The 15307-nt window shown below is 41.7% G+C and overlaps 1 protein-coding gene across 4 annotated transcripts in view; it reads right to left on the minus strand.

The window, feature by feature from the left end:
• Positions 1-8977: 8977 nt before the first annotated feature.
• Positions 8978-15307, minus strand: part of col18a1a (collagen type XVIII alpha 1 chain a) — a 75452-nt gene continuing 69122 nt past the window's right edge. For all 4 annotated transcript variants that reach the window (XM_086266303.1, XM_086266304.1, XM_086266302.1 and 1 more), the window contains 10 exons: positions 13967-14001; positions 13759-13881; positions 13515-13659; positions 13244-13308; positions 11812-11940; positions 11630-11662; positions 11232-11552; positions 10625-10822; positions 10404-10519; positions 8978-10291 (listed from right to left, as the gene is read on the minus strand). In XM_086266303.1, coding sequence (XP_086122429.1) covers positions 10078-10291; positions 10404-10519; positions 10625-10822; positions 11232-11552; positions 11630-11662; positions 11812-11940; positions 13244-13308; positions 13515-13659; positions 13759-13881; positions 13967-14001 — 1379 coding nt within the window. In that variant the 3' untranslated portion in view covers positions 8978-10077. The remainder of the gene's footprint in view (positions 10292-10403; positions 10520-10624; positions 10823-11231; positions 11553-11629; positions 11663-11811; positions 11941-13243; positions 13309-13514; positions 13660-13758; positions 13882-13966; positions 14002-15307) is intronic.

Genomic DNA, 15307 nt, shown 5'->3' on the forward strand with positions numbered 1-15307 from the left:
CGAATATGTACCCAGCTGCACCGACGACCACGGGCAGTGAGCTGTGTAAGGTTGGCGTGGTAGCAGCGAACACGGCGCTGCAGACCTGACCTGAGTGAATTCTAAATTATGCCATCACGGAAGTACAAAATTGGAAGCTTGATAAACCGAGCAAAATGTTTATTTTTATCTATAGTAGCTACACCATCGTTTATTTAAAGGAGAAGTCTGAAAAGCTTTACGGCTCTTCGGAAATTAACAAAGAGTAATTATATTATCCGTGAGCTGCTACAGTTTGGCTGAGAGTTTTTGGCATGAGCTGAAGTCTTCTCTTCCCTCGCTGCTGCCAAGCGACATTTTCATTTAGAGGAAAGAAAAAGGAAAACATAAAAAATGCATTAAAGCAAGAGCACGGGCACAAATTGCATTAATTAAAATGCATCAACTCAATATAGGCAATCACTAATAAAAAGTCAGTACAAGGCAGTGTGACATATCAATCTGCTTTGCTTAAAAAACATCCAGGCTGTTGAGACTGATTGATTGATGGGCCCTACTTTGATGCTGAACTATACTTCCTAGTGACAAAAGTCATCAGAGCAACATACCTGGATCAGTGTAAAAGACAGCAAAGGTATGATGATGTGGTCAAAGCCTTCATCTCCACAATGCCAGGAATATCCACTGGAGATAACATCATCCTCATCAAATATTTAAAGACGAGATGTAAAAAAAAAAAAAAAAAGACTTAAATGCCAGAAGATTCACAAGGGGATTTAAAGACAGGAAGAGTGTTACTCATTATCTATCTAAATGTCAGTGAGATGTGAAAGCCTCATAGAACGCTTTAAGTACTGAGATGCAACACAAATGTAACGTCACATCTCCTTATTACCCTTTAAATATGTTGATCGAGAATGCATTAAAACTAATAAAAGTAAAGTCACACATTTACTGATAGTGTATAAGTACAATAGTCTTTTTATACATATTTATTTCCTGTGTGCTGCTGAGGTTGTTACACCACCAAACAAAGGCATCTCTTCTCTGAGAACACACTGGAAGAAACTAAGTGGCTATGGCACCGCGCTGTTTAGATATTGTTAGATTTGGGTTAAAGTGACAGTGAGTCACCGCCAATGGATAAACACCACCCAGAGATCTGACAACTGTGGCTTTTCGCTTCCTCCGCCAATGTAATTAAGTCCCCCAATATCTGGTTGTCACCTTGTTGTATCATTACTGTTGCTGGATCATTTCACTGTACTTACTTATTACTTAGTGCCCACTAAATATAGCTGTCCTCAGGCAGCTGGTGCGATAGCACATTGCAGCTGTGGGTTATTACATCCTAACCACCCCCTCCCACTCTAACCTTACTTAGACTTCAATAATATGCCACTCTGTGAGTTTTGTTGGGGGGGTTTTTTCCTCAAGATTTACTCTGTCAAGGACATTGTGGACAGGAGTTATGATGCTAGTTTATTTTTCTTTCATCTGGGGACACTGCTGTGACACTGAGCCCCCCAGTCAATTAATATAAGCCTTATAGCACTCTTAAAGCTTCAATGCTTAAGATTTGATGGAATTGAGTGGGAAGTTGCTGCATTTACTGATTATTTTTAGGATATCCCTAACATCTTATTATGGGGTGGGCGAATGGATAAGTTTGGGCCTTGATTCTTCAATGACACGCTGTGACAGATGATGCCTTCCAGCTCCTACTATTTAATCCTGACTTCTGTGAGAGTTTCTAAAAAATATAAAACTTGACAGAAACTGACCCCAAAGTTTGTGCAATGCACACTGGCTTGTCTGTCCAAAAAACTGTCTTGTTTTGTGTGAATCACCACAGGAAGTGATTCACTATAACACATTTATCAGTCTGAAAATGTAGCCGATACCAAAGTGTTGCTAAAGTACATAGTGATGAGCTCAGAGAACTGAGCCCAACGCCTGCAGTAGTTCAGTAAATGATGCATAGCTTCTTTCTTTAATTAAATGGAGGTCTTTCAGTTAACTGTTAGTTTAGTTGCTGGTAGTTGGTTTAAGGCAGGGGTGGGGGAATGCCAGGCCTCAAGGGTCGATGTCCTGCAGGTTTTAGATGTGTCCTTGATCCAATACAGATGATTTAAATGGCTAACTTAACATGTCTTGAAGTACTCCAGAGACCTGGTAATGAACTAATCATTTGATTCAGGTGTGTTGACCCAGGATGAGATCTAAAACCTGCAGGACATCGGCCCTTGAGGCCTGGAGTCCTTGGAAGTTACATGGAACACTATTGTGTTCCATGTAACTTCAGGCTGTGTGTGTGTGCGCGTGCATGTATGTATGTATTGGTTGCATTAGGAGATTTGACTGGGCAACACAGTGTCAATAATGATAATGAGCAAATGGCCTGTTGCCATCACTTGCACGGCTAGTGCGTGGTGGCTATTCAATCGACCCATCGGCTCAAAAGTGTATTGGGTACCTGTGTATAGAACTTTGAAGAGTTCGGATGTGTTATCTGAGTCTGTTAAGCTCATTAAACAAGTTGCTGTAGGGTTTCCAGGATCTCGTGCATAAATATGCACACCACATTAAATATGTTTGAGGCAAACCCACCATCTTCACTGCAGGTTTTTATCATGACATGTAAGGAAAGATTTTGACAAATAACTGTTTCTTGAAATTTGGTGCGTGACTTTGACAGCATCAAATGTAGTAGCTTACTTTTGGAAATCTTTGTGGTCCTAGGCAGGAGAGCTCTAGTTCTAAGCCAGTGCTTTTGTCAAGGGCACTTTGAAGGAGAATTAATCCCTAACCTATCGTTCCTAGAGATGACCTGTACACAGCAGTGAGAAGACATGCTGCCCATATGTTTTAGCCGAATCTTTTACTTTTGCCATGCCACGTGATCTAGGTTTGTAGGTGTTTTACCTTAAACTTCTCATTTTAAAGTAACTACCAATTTAGGTCAACTCTGAGTAATTTGAATAATCTTCTTAATCAAATATTATCTTTAACACCTCCTAACTTTGAGGAAGAGCTTTAAGAGAATTTCATAAGCCATCACAAATGACTGGTGACCTACTTCAGTCCTTTAAAATCTCCCTTTCTCATAAAACTACAGCCAATGTCTCCATGACTGAGTGGCAGTTTTATTTGGAAACAAGTCAGGCTTGTCATGCTGAAGCAAGTTTGTACCACCAGTGCTTGAGCTGGTTAAGACCAGTCTGTGGTATTAGTATTAGTCTTAGTATTGCAGTACACCCACACTAGCCACTTTAAGTATAGCTTGTTACCTACTTTCACTGCCTGAATTTTTCAAGGCACAGACTTTAGTCCATACTGACATGACAACATCACACAGTTCCAGCAGATACATACATCCTTGATGTGACTCTTCCTTTTCATCACATCCCAAAGGTACTCTATTATCTTGAGATCTAGTGACTATGGAGGACATTTGAGTACAAAGAAGAAGCTGTTCAAGAAACCACTTTGAGATGATTGGAGTTTTGGGACATGACATCAGAAGTTAGGGACATTCTAGCCATAAAAAGATGGAAATAATCAGCAACAATACTAAAGTATGCTGTGCTATAATTCTCAGTTAGGGTACTAAGGGCCCAAAATGTGCAGTGAAAGTAGCATCCATACTATCACACCACCAGCAGCACTCTGAACAGTTTAATTAAGGAAGAATTTATTTAGTTTTTCTTCAGTGATGGTTACTCCAAATTCTGACCCTACCATCCAAATGTCGAAGCAGAAATTAAGAGTCATCAGGCCAGGCAACATTTTTCCAGTCGTCTGTTGTTCCATTAGGTGAGTGTGTGCAAGCTGGTACCTCAATTTCCTATTTTTAACTGATGGGAATGGTACCTTGTGTGGACTTCTACTGATGTAGCCCATCTGCTTCAAGGTTTAACCTGTTGTGTGTCCAGAGATGCTCTTCTACATATGTTGGTTATTTAAGTTGCTGACAGTCTACACATCAACAATGCATTTTCTTATCTGAAGAACTGCTGTTCACTGGACATTTTGTGTTTCCCTGTTATGGACCTGTCCAGAGTGTAGCATGCCTCTTACCCTATGACAGCTGGGATAGGCTCGAGTCTTTTTTTTTTTTTTTTTTTTAGTTAAGTAAAATATTTCTCTATAAATTTTCAAGTTTTACTAGATGGCGTATTCAATTCAATTCAATTCAATTTTATTTATATAGCGCCAAATCACAACAAAAGTCGCCTCAAGGCGCTTCATAGATACAGAGAAAAACCCAACAATCATATGACCCCCTATGAGCAAGCACTTTGGCGACAGTGGGAAGGAAAAACTCCCTTTTAACAGGAAGAAACCTCCGGCAGAACCAGGCTCAGGGAGGGGCGGCCATCTGCTGCGACCGGTTGGGGTGAGAGAAGGAAGACAGGATAAAGACATGCTGTGGAAGAGAGACAGAGGTTAATAACAGATATGATTCAATGCAGAGAGGTCTATTAATACATAGTGAGTGAGAAAGGTGACTGGAAAGGAAAAACTCAATGCATCATGGGAATCCCCCGGCAGCCTACATCTATTGCAGCATAACAAAGGGAGGATTCAGGGTCACCTGGTCCAGCCCTAACTATATGCTTTAGAAAAAAGGAAAGTTTTAAGCCTAATCTTAAAAGTAGAGATAGTGTCTGTCTCCCGAATCCAAACTGGAAGCTGGTTCCACAGAAGAGGGGCCTGAAAACTGAAGGCTCTCCCTCCCATTCTACTTTTAAATACTCTAGGAACAACAAGTAGGCCTGCAGAGCGAGAGCGGAGCGCTCTAATAGGGTGATATGGTACTACAAGGTCATTAAGATAAGATGGGGCCTGATTATTTAAGACCTTGTATGTGAGGAGCAGGATTTTGAATTCAATTCTGGATTTAACAGGAAGCCAATGAAGGGAAGCCAAAACAGGAGAAATATGCTCTCTCTTTCTAGTCCCTGTCAGGACTCTTGCTGCAGCATTTTGGATTAGTTGAAGGCTTTTCAGTGAGTTTTTTGGACATCCTGATAATAATGAATTACAGTAGTCCAGCCTGGAAGTAATAAATGCATGAACTAGTTTTTCAGCGTCACTCTGAGACAGGATATTTCTAATTTTAGAGATGTTGCGCAAATGGAAGAAAGCAGTCTTACATATTTGTTTAATATGTGCGTTGAAGGACATGTCCTGGTCAAAAATGACTCCAAGGTTCCTCACCGCGTTACTGGAGGCCAAGGTAATGCCATCCAGAGTAAGAATCTGATTAGATACCATATTTCTAAGATTTTCAGGGCCGAGTACAATAACCTCAGTTTTATCTGAATTAAGAAGCAGAAAGTTAGCGGCCATCCAGGTCTTTATGTCTTTAAGACATTCCTGCAGTTTAACTAATTGGTGTGTGTTATCTGGCTTCATGGACAGATAGAGCTGGGTGTCATCTGCATAGCAGTGAAAATGTATGCTATGTCTTCTAATGATACTGCCTAAGGGAAGCATGTATAATGTAAACAGAATTGGTCCTAGCACTGAACCCTGTGGAACTCCATAATTAACCTCAGTGTGTGAAGAGGACTCTCCATTTACATGCACGAATTGGAGTCTATTAGATAGATATGATACAAACCACTGCAGCGCAGTACTTGTAATACCTACAGCATGTTCTAATCGCTCTAATAGGATATTATGATCAACAGTATCGAACGCTGCACTGAGGTCTAGCAGGACAAGCACAGAGATGAGTCCACTGTCAGAGGCCATAAGAAGATCATTTGTAACCTTCACTAAAGCTGTTTCTGTGCTGTGCTGAGCTCTGAAACCTGACTGAAACTCTTCAAATAAACCATTCCTCTGCAGATGATCTGTTAGCTGTTTGACAACTACTCTTTCAAGGATTTTTGATATGAAAGGAAGGTTGGAGATTGGCCTATAATTAGCTAAGACTGCTGGGTCTAGAGATGGCTTTTTGAGTAAAGGTTTAACTACAGCCAGCTTGAAGGCCTGTGGTACATAGCCGATTATTAGAGATAGGTTGATCATATTTAAGATCGAAGAATTAATTAATGGCAGGACTTCTTTGAGCAGTTTTGTAGGAATGGGGTCTAAAAGACACGTTGATGGTTTGGAGGAAGTAATTATTGAAGTTAACTCAGAAAGATCAATTGGAGAAAAAGAGTCTAACTTAATATCAATGGTACTAAGAGTAGCTGTAGATAATATTACATCTGTGGGATGATTATTGGTAATTTTTTCTCTAATGATAAAAATTTTATTTGTGAAGAAGTTCATGAAGTCATTACTAGTTAACGTTAAAGGGATGGTTGGCTCAAAAGAGCTCTGACTTTTTGTCAGCCTGGCTACAGTGCTGAAGAGAAACCTGGGGTTGTTCTTATTTTCTTCAATCAGTGACGAATAGTAAGATGTTCTGGCTTTGCGGAGGGCTTTCTTATAAAGCAGCAAACTATTTCTCCAGGCTAAATGATGATCCTCTAGATTTGTGACACGCCATTTCCTCTCCAGATTACGAGTCATCTGCTTTAGGGTACGTGTTTCAGAATTATACCATGGAGTCAGGTACTTCTGATTTGAGGCCTTAGTTTTCACAGGAGCTACAGTATCCAGAGTCGTACGTAGTGAGGAGGTGAAATTATTAACAAGATAATCGACCTCTGTTGGGGTAGCGTTCAGATAGCTGCTTTGCTCTGTGTTGGTACAGGGCATTGGAGATGATAACAGTGGGTGGATTATATTCTTAAACTTAGTTACAGTGCTTTCAGAAAGACATCTACTTTGATAAAGTCTACTCTTCACCGCTGTGTAATCAATTATTGTAAAAGTAAATGTTATCAGGAAATGATCAGACAGGAGAGGGTTTTCAGGAAACACTGTTAAATGTTCAGGTTCGATGCCATATGTTAAAACAAGATCTAGAGTGTGATTAAAGTGGTGGGTGGGTTCTTTTACATTTTGAGAGAAACCAATTGAGTCTAATAACAGATTAAATGCCATGTTGAGGCTGTCATTTTTAGCATCTACATGGATGTTAAAATCACCCACAATAATTATTTTATCTGAGCTCAGAACTAAATCAGATAAAAACTCTGAGAAATCAGACAGAAACTCTGTGTAAGGCCCAGGTGGACGATAGATGATAACAAGTAAGACTGGTTTCTGAGTTTCACAGCTGGGGTGGACAATGTTAAGCATCAGGCTTTCAAATGAATTAAAAGTCTGTCTTGGTCTTTCATTAATTAATAGGCTGGTGTGAAAAATTGCTGCCACACCGCCCCCTCGGCCTGTGCTTCGAGATTTCTGGTAGTTAGAATGGCTCGGGGGTGTTGATTCATTTAAACTAACATAATCATCCTGCTGCAACCAGGTTTCTGTAAGGCAGAGTAAATCAATTTGTTGATCAATTATTAAGTCATGTACTAACAGAGACTTGGAGGAGAGAGACCTAATATTTAATAATCCACATTTCACTGTTTTACTCTTTGGTTCAGATGTGGATACTGTATTGTTCTTTCTTTGTGATTGTTTATGTTTAAGTTGTTTGTTGCTGGTTTTTAGTTTGTTTTTTGTCTTTTTGGAAGCTGACACAGTCTCTATGGAGATGGGTTTTTGGGGGGGTAGCAGGAGGAGAGAAGCTGCAGAGAAGCGTGTAAGACTGCAACTCTGCTTCCTGGTCCCAACTCTGGATAGTCATATTTTGGGGGGTTTAATAAATTTGTCCATATTTCTAGAAATGAGAGCTGCTCCATCCAAAGTGGGATGGATGCCGTCTCTCCTAACAAGACCAGGTTTCCTCCAGAAGGTTTGCCAATTATCTATGAAGCCCACATCGTTTCTGGGACACCACTCAGACAGCCAGCAATTTAAGGAGAACATGCGGCTAAACATGTCACTCCTGGTCTGATTGGGGAGGGGACCAGAGAAAACTACAGAGTCCGACATTGTTTTGGCAAAGTTGCACACCGATTCAATATTGATTTTAGTGACCTCCGATTGGCGTAACCGGGTGTCATTACTGCCGACGTGAATTATGATTTTACTGAATTTACGTTTACCCTTAGCCAGCAGTTTTAAATTTCCTTCAATGTCGCCTGCTCTGGCCCCTGGAAGACAATTGACTATGGTTGCCGGTGTCTCTAGCTTCACATGTCTGAGAACAGAATCGCCAATTACCAGAGTTTGACCCCCGGCGGGTGTGTCGCCGAGTGGGGAAAAACGGTTAGACACATGAACGGGTTGGTGGTGTACCTGGGGCTTCTGTTTAGGACTATGCTTCCTCCTCACCGTGACCCAGCCGCCCTGATTCCCCAGCTGCTTGGGACCTGCCGGGGAACAGCTAGCGGGGCCTACGCTATTTTCGGCTGCACCAGCTACAGGGGCCTGGCTAGCTGCGGGTGAATGAAGGGTGCGAAGCCGAGTCTCCAATTCAGTAATCCTGGCCTCCAGAGCTGCAAATATGCTACATTTGTTACAGATATCATTACTGCTAAAGGAGGCCGAGGAGTAACTAAACATCTGACACAATGAGCAAGAAAGTGCAGGAGGGACAGGTGAAGTAGCCATGGTGCTAATGAGTCGGCTACGAGCTAAGCTAGGCTAGCGAGACAGTACAGAGACAGTGAGTGAATACTTTGGCTATAAATTAGGTAGTGAGTACACAGAAAGTGTGCTTCGGAGGAAGCACGTGAAGATTATACTATGAAAGAAGAATGTATTTAAAAGTTGTTAATTAAATCGCTAAGCAAATAAGCTACTCAGAAACACCACTGTGTTTGAGCAGGAACAGGAAGTGATACTCTACCACAGAGCGAGCGAACACCAAGTGACAGCGCCACCAAGCACAGCTGTATGATCAAAGTGTTAAAAGGGCATTAATTGTTGCTGGATAATCTGATTTGTGGTAATGTTGAGGGCTCAAGGTCATGGCTCTGACTTCCAGAGAAGAATTCAACACGGTGTACAGATTTGTGTACAATACATGACATTACTGGTTGAAAAAAAGACTTTAATTCAGTGCCTGGGAGAAACAGTACAGCACAGTTATAATAATAAAACAATCCCCCCCACTGATATCCACAGGTTTGTTTCAGACAGCGGTAGCATTAATGCCGTTACTCTCTGCAATTTAAGACAAGGCCAAAAAAAAAAAGTTATTCCGGTTTTCCACTTCCTGAGACAGCAATCACTCCAACAAAGATTAGCAGCAAGCTAATCATTTCCAGCTTAATCGCTGATAGGCTTTTATAAGGTGGAAAGACGAAAAGGGGGAAATAATCACTTTAGAATCATCAGGCTCAATTTCTATGAGAAGGAATCTTGCCCTCTGGATTCATGATTATTCATAACAGGAGTGTCGTGACCTGGGCAAAAACTGTTCTAATGCTCGGCTATCACCAGAACAAGTAAAAAAGAAGTATGCGCTTATTGTGTAAAGCTTTTCCGTGTGTGTAGTAAGGCACAGGCTCTTTACAGAATTTTTTTTTTTAAATGTTCCGTATTTAGCATTTTTTAATTTTCCATTCTTTTATACTTATATAACTTCATTTAAAAATAAATATCTATTATCTTATTTCAATTTAAAATAGTCCTTAAAAGTTTGCTGTACCCCATCACAACCCACAATTCCAAACAAGAATTCAGAGGAAAAGAAATGTTGAAATCATCAATACCTATGTTATGGAGAAAAAAAATGGATATAGCATTTTTAACAAAAGGTAAGACACTGATAACATTAAAAAACAAATTAAAAACATGTAATATACAGAATTTTTAAAAAGGGCTAAAATTTGAGAAGGCTTTTAGCTTCTCTGCTGTTGTTCTGCCCCTTGAAGAAAATATGTGCCAATGCCCCCGAGAAAAGGGACCAACACCCCTCGGTTTAACCCATCTCTTTGGCGTGTATGGAGGGGAGGAGCAGACAATGCAAAGTCTCCCTGCCGGGCCAGTTCATTGGACGCCACATGTTCACAAGCTGTGTTATCAGGGAATTAAGAACAAAACATGTCTGTTTGGATGTAAAATGGATGTTTAGCTAGGGCCCAGAATTATGACAAAAAATTTTTTAAAAAGCAGGAGAATGGACATTTATTTTTTGGAGGGTGATGTGAAGGCGTTCTCAATGCAAAGGACGATGTAGGAGCCGGAGCAGCTGCTAGGGCTTTGCTGCAAGAGGTGGCCGCTATGTAGTGATGATGCCAGACCAGTCAGAGCGTGGTCGCCAGTTCGCCACGTTTCGCAGTACTGGTCTGTTTGCCGGTGGCCTTTCTTGCTTGATCCGTGCCAGACCATTTTTTCAGGCCTGGAGGTGATTAAGAACAAAAGATTGCAAATAAGCAAAAGAAACGAAAGCTGGTTAACAACCGCATGCTGGTGTTAAATATATTTATTTTTTGGGGGGTACAAAGACTCACCAAGCGCTATCCCTGAGGATGTCTCTACCATCAAAGGAGTAGATTGGTACGTTTTCCCTCATTTTGCTGGCATTGTCACCAAGGAGAGAGTCCCAACTGCTAAACAACACTTGGTTCTGCAAGGAAAAAGAAAAATAACATTTAACATAGTGACTTTATTCAGTTTTTCAGAAAGATGGTGTCAGTCATGCAGCTGTCCTTGTTGGAATGTTGGGTCTTACCTTGAGGTTTACTATGGGGACGCTGTCCCTGTCCGACCTGCGGACGATGGTGTAGAGGTCTTGAAGCTTAGAGGACAGGAAGGCTCTAAATGTTCCCTTCAGGCCGATAGCACGAGCCTGCTGGAAGCACAGGAAGTCTGCCCCACGAATCCCTCGCATGTTACCGGTGTGAGGGCTGTTCAAGGCGATGAGATGCAGCTGATAAAGACAGATTCACAAGAAGAAAATCACACAAATTTTCATTTTACTTCAACTGTGGAACAACTTAAGATGTTTTACAAAGGTCGGGGCTTTACATGATTAATGGTTTATATCAGTATCTAAGTAACGTAACGTCTCCTGGGCTGGGTTTCACAGCCTATGGAAGTGGCAGCTAGAATCCTCTATCAGATAATAATGGGATAACATTCCTCTCCCAAAAGTCAAGCAATTAAGCTCCTCAGTTCCCAAATGTCTGCCGACTGTTGTTAAAAGAAGAAGGGATTCTACATAATATTGTTTTGTTTTTATGATTTTCATTTTAGGCAAGCTAGCTAGTTTTCATCCCTATGTAAGGTAAATTAATATTTATTATATTTTTGAGCTTTTGAGTATCCACTTTACTCACTCCTGATCCCTGTATGTCGAAATGGCCAGCAGGCTCCAGCACAGGAGGGACGGGTTGTCTTTGAGGAGTGACAGGGAATCTGCTTTCCGTCTGCTGGTTGGCAAATCTTCCATCGGTATGGCCTGTGTGTGTCTGGTCTGGGAATCTGGGATCATACTTTGGAAAGTAACGGGGGTCTGCGGGTGTGGGTGCTGGAGGTTCAATGGGTTTTATCAAAGTGAAACCCTCAGAGTAATGGCCTGCTCCGTTGTTTTGGGACTGGTCCTGCGACTGCGGGTACAGAATCACAGGTGGAGGTTGGACTTCTGCCACCTCATTCTCCTTTGTGTGAAAATAGAAGAAATAATTAAGTCATATGAACGTTACAACATTTTATTTCATGGTTCTGTGAAACTTACCAGATCTCTGAAGAAAGGATTGTACTCTCCAAGCTGAAAGGAGAGGAATCAACCATTTAGTGTCGCTTTACATTAAGTTTTTCATATGTTATAAACTAGTGATACATTATAATAGTGTAAACTGGTTTTAAAGTTGATTTTATCAAATTCAAAGCACTGCACTGAAAAGTAGATAAAAGTACCATGACTTGCCGCACTCCATCGCGTACTCTCAAATAAAGGTCTGCTCTGTCTATGATGTAGATGAGGCTGCCCTCTTCCTGACGTCTGGCCGTAGCAATCATTGTGTCATATGATCTCAAAGCTGTCACCTGCACATACACACAAAAAAGACCACCATACATCAGACACATATATTTAAGAAAAATTACAAACGGTACAGTGCGTGCTGGCGGGCAGGGGCAGAGACCGTGGCGGACTGATCTCTACTAAAACTAGCAAGTGCTAGTGCTTGAGGTTGAGAGGTACTGGCTAGATATAGTTGGGCTCATGTCAACACACGACTTAGGCAGAGATTTGACAGCATTCCAGGGACACTGAGGACATTGAGTCCGAATGGACCATGTTCAGCACCTCCATTGCTGAAGCGGTTGGTGCCTGTTGTCTTAGTGGTAAACCCAAACCAGACAGTGGACACCGGAAGTCAAATTAACCATCAGGCTGAAGGCCTGACTAAGCTTATCTGGCCTGTGGGACTTCGGAGGCAGCCAATAGGTACTAACAGGCAAAGTGGAACGCGGCTCGGGCAGTGGCTGAAGCAAAACTGGGGTGTGGGAGGAGTTCAGAGAGGCCATGGAAAAAGGCTTTTGGACTGCCTCAGAGATTCTGCTGAACCATCAGGTGACTCAGAAGGGGAAAGCAGTGCTCTACCTGCACTGTATGTAGTGCAGGTGGAGTAGTGCTGACTTTAAAGATATTTCTGCTTGGTGGAAGGAATTGTTCGAAGATCTCCTTAATCCCAGTGACACGTCTTCGGTAGAGGAGCAGAGTCCCGGGATGAGGGGGACGGCTCACACTGGGGGTGAAGTCACTGGGGCAGTTAAACAACTCCTTAGTGGCAGGTTCCTGGAGGTTGATGAGCTTCACACTGAGTTCCTGAATGTTTTAAATGTTGCAGTGCTGTCTTGGTTGACACGCCTCTACAATGTTGTGTGGAGATCAGGGGTGGTACCTTTGGATTGGCAGACTGGGGTGGTGTTTCCCATCTTTACGAAAGGGGACCGGAGGTTGTTCTCCAGCTATGGGGGGATCACACTCCTCAGCCTACCTGGGAAAGTCTATGCCAGGGTGCTGAAAAGGTGAGTCTGTCCATTAGTGAACCTCAGATACAGGAGAAACAATAGGGTTTTCATTCGGGCAATAAGTCGGACTTGTTCCCAGTGGGTAATGGACTCTGCCAGGGAGGAGGTGGCTAGGGAGAGGGAGGTCTGGGCTTCTCTGCTTAGGTTGCTGCCCCCGCAACCCAACCCTTGGATAAGCGGAAGACGATGGATGGATATATGAATGGGTGGGTACAAAAAATAAATCAAAAACTGCCATTCTACAGATAAATGAATTTTGTGAATTCAGAGTCTTGTGATGGAGCCATGATTAAAATTCAGTGATAGTACTCACTCCAGAGGATGGTCCAGGAGCTCCAGGTGGCCCAGGTGGGCCAGGAGGACCAGGGACACTGACAGCTTACATATATAAAAAAAAAAATTAGAAACAGAAGTGCAATTTATCTCCAGTATTCAACCAGTAAAGTGCATTCAGTAAGATTAAGATGTGGCTACCTGTAAACAATTCAGATTTACAGGTTAAAACCTGTAAATCTGAATTGTTTTTTTCCCCAATAAAGAAGTGTCTTTTTTTTTTTTCTTTTTTTGTGGAAAAAGACACTTACGATAATTGGGACGATATGATCCTGAAAGGGTCCCCGGGGGTCCAGGTGGTCCTGGAGGACCTGGACGACCATCATAACCAATTCCTGGTGGCCCTGTTGGTCCAGATGGTCCAGGTGGCCCAATTATAGAATCTCCCTTTGGACCCTAATGTGGAAAAGAAAATCAGAAATTTCTGGAATATCACATCTAGATCGGGGCCAAATGTTTTTTGGTTGTATTAACAAATAAGGTCTCAGAACTCACTGGGAGGCCAGGTGGTCCTGGAGGTCCTTGGACTCCTCCAAATCGAGGGTCATAATATCCACCACCGGGCTCTCCTTTTTCTCCCTTGACACCTGATTCTCCACGCTCTCCCTTCAGTTCATTCTGTCAGAAGAAGTTCAACTTTGTTTGTTGATGAAGAAGAAATAAACTAAAAAAAAATGACTGGAGTAACAATGAGCTAGCTTACCCTCAATGTGTAGATATCAACATTAGGGGATGCTCCTGGGGAAAAAAAAAAAGATGCTTTAGTGAAGCAGTTGTGTAGCGTGCTGGATATGCAGCATTATAGTTGTGCTGACAGTTCATGATCTCGGGGATCAACAATGGTCAGTGTGATCACAAAGACATGTAATTCACATGTACGAATTTCAGGCTTTAGCACTATAGTTCAACTTTTCAGGTGCTAGTAGATCAGCTGGTAAATCAAATGAAACTGTTTCACTGCCCCACGCCATTGTAATCCTCAGAGAGCAGGGTAGTTGTTTAAGAATCAAAATGAAGGAGAAGGTAATCATTGCAGTGAGTAATCACAGTGTTTTACACGAGCAGTCTGTGTCATACTAAGGGCCAATCAAACAGCTGGTTAGCATGTCAACGTTTAGCTGTCATCCCTGTGAGATTTTGCCAACAAATATACCCCCGCAAATGTCACACATGCCCACCTTCAAGTGTTGAAACAATGACCACGTGTGAGTCTTTCCTTATAAAATTTATTTTTCCATTAATGCATTCAGTCAATACTACCAGTATATTTGGATCCAGATTAGGGAGGTCAACAAGTCGACTAATCATCGCTGTTGTCACTAGTTGATACCAGACGTACTAGTCATTTAATCTAATTGTTAAAATATTAATTGATGCCCAAAGCCAGAAAATTAATGTCTCCTAAAAAAATTTTTGTAGCCATCTGCCATCAGATTGTTGTTGAGAAAAGCCATAAATCTGTTAGCAGAGTTTTTGTTAAAACTATTATTGCAGGTTCAATTGGCAGAAATGAGCTTTCTCCAAAAGGTGGATGGGCTCTCTCCCACCTGTGATAGGGTGAGGAGTTCAGTTAACTGGGAGCTGTTCAGAGTAGAGGACGCAATAAATGGTTTAAAATGCCTTTGTTAGTTTTTGATATTTTCAATTAAACAGTTCTCAAATTTAACCTAAATCTGAGTGTTTCTTAGTCTTAGACTAGTCGGTTAGTCGACTAAGAAATTAGTCACCAGGAACAACTCTAATCCAGATTATTTGTGTTGCACTTATTCAGATTTTACTATTGCTGGGTTAGTAGTAAACGCGCATTTACAGACAACAGCTGCAATCTGCTAGCGACCAAAGCAATCACTAGGAGGTTTTTGGTGTAGCACCTTCTTTGTATGTGATTTCACTTATTGAGAGCCAGAAACTTCCGGGAACTATTCCCAACCAATCGCAGATTACACACTTCCCTCGCAGTATAGCACATAACTCTTTAAGCAGTATATGCACGACTTTACGTGAGAAACGTCAACAGAAAAGATTGCACAACCCTTTACAATCA

The sequence above is a fragment of the Aulonocara sp. 'chitande type north' Nkhata Bay genome, linkage group LG16, assembly GCF_057382095.1.
Source record: "Aulonocara sp. 'chitande type north' Nkhata Bay isolate Kocher_YH1m ecotype deep benthic linkage group LG16, A_spYH_male_GT1.1, whole genome shotgun sequence".
NCBI lineage: Eukaryota > Metazoa > Chordata > Actinopteri > Cichliformes > Cichlidae > Aulonocara > Aulonocara sp. 'chitande type north' Nkhata Bay.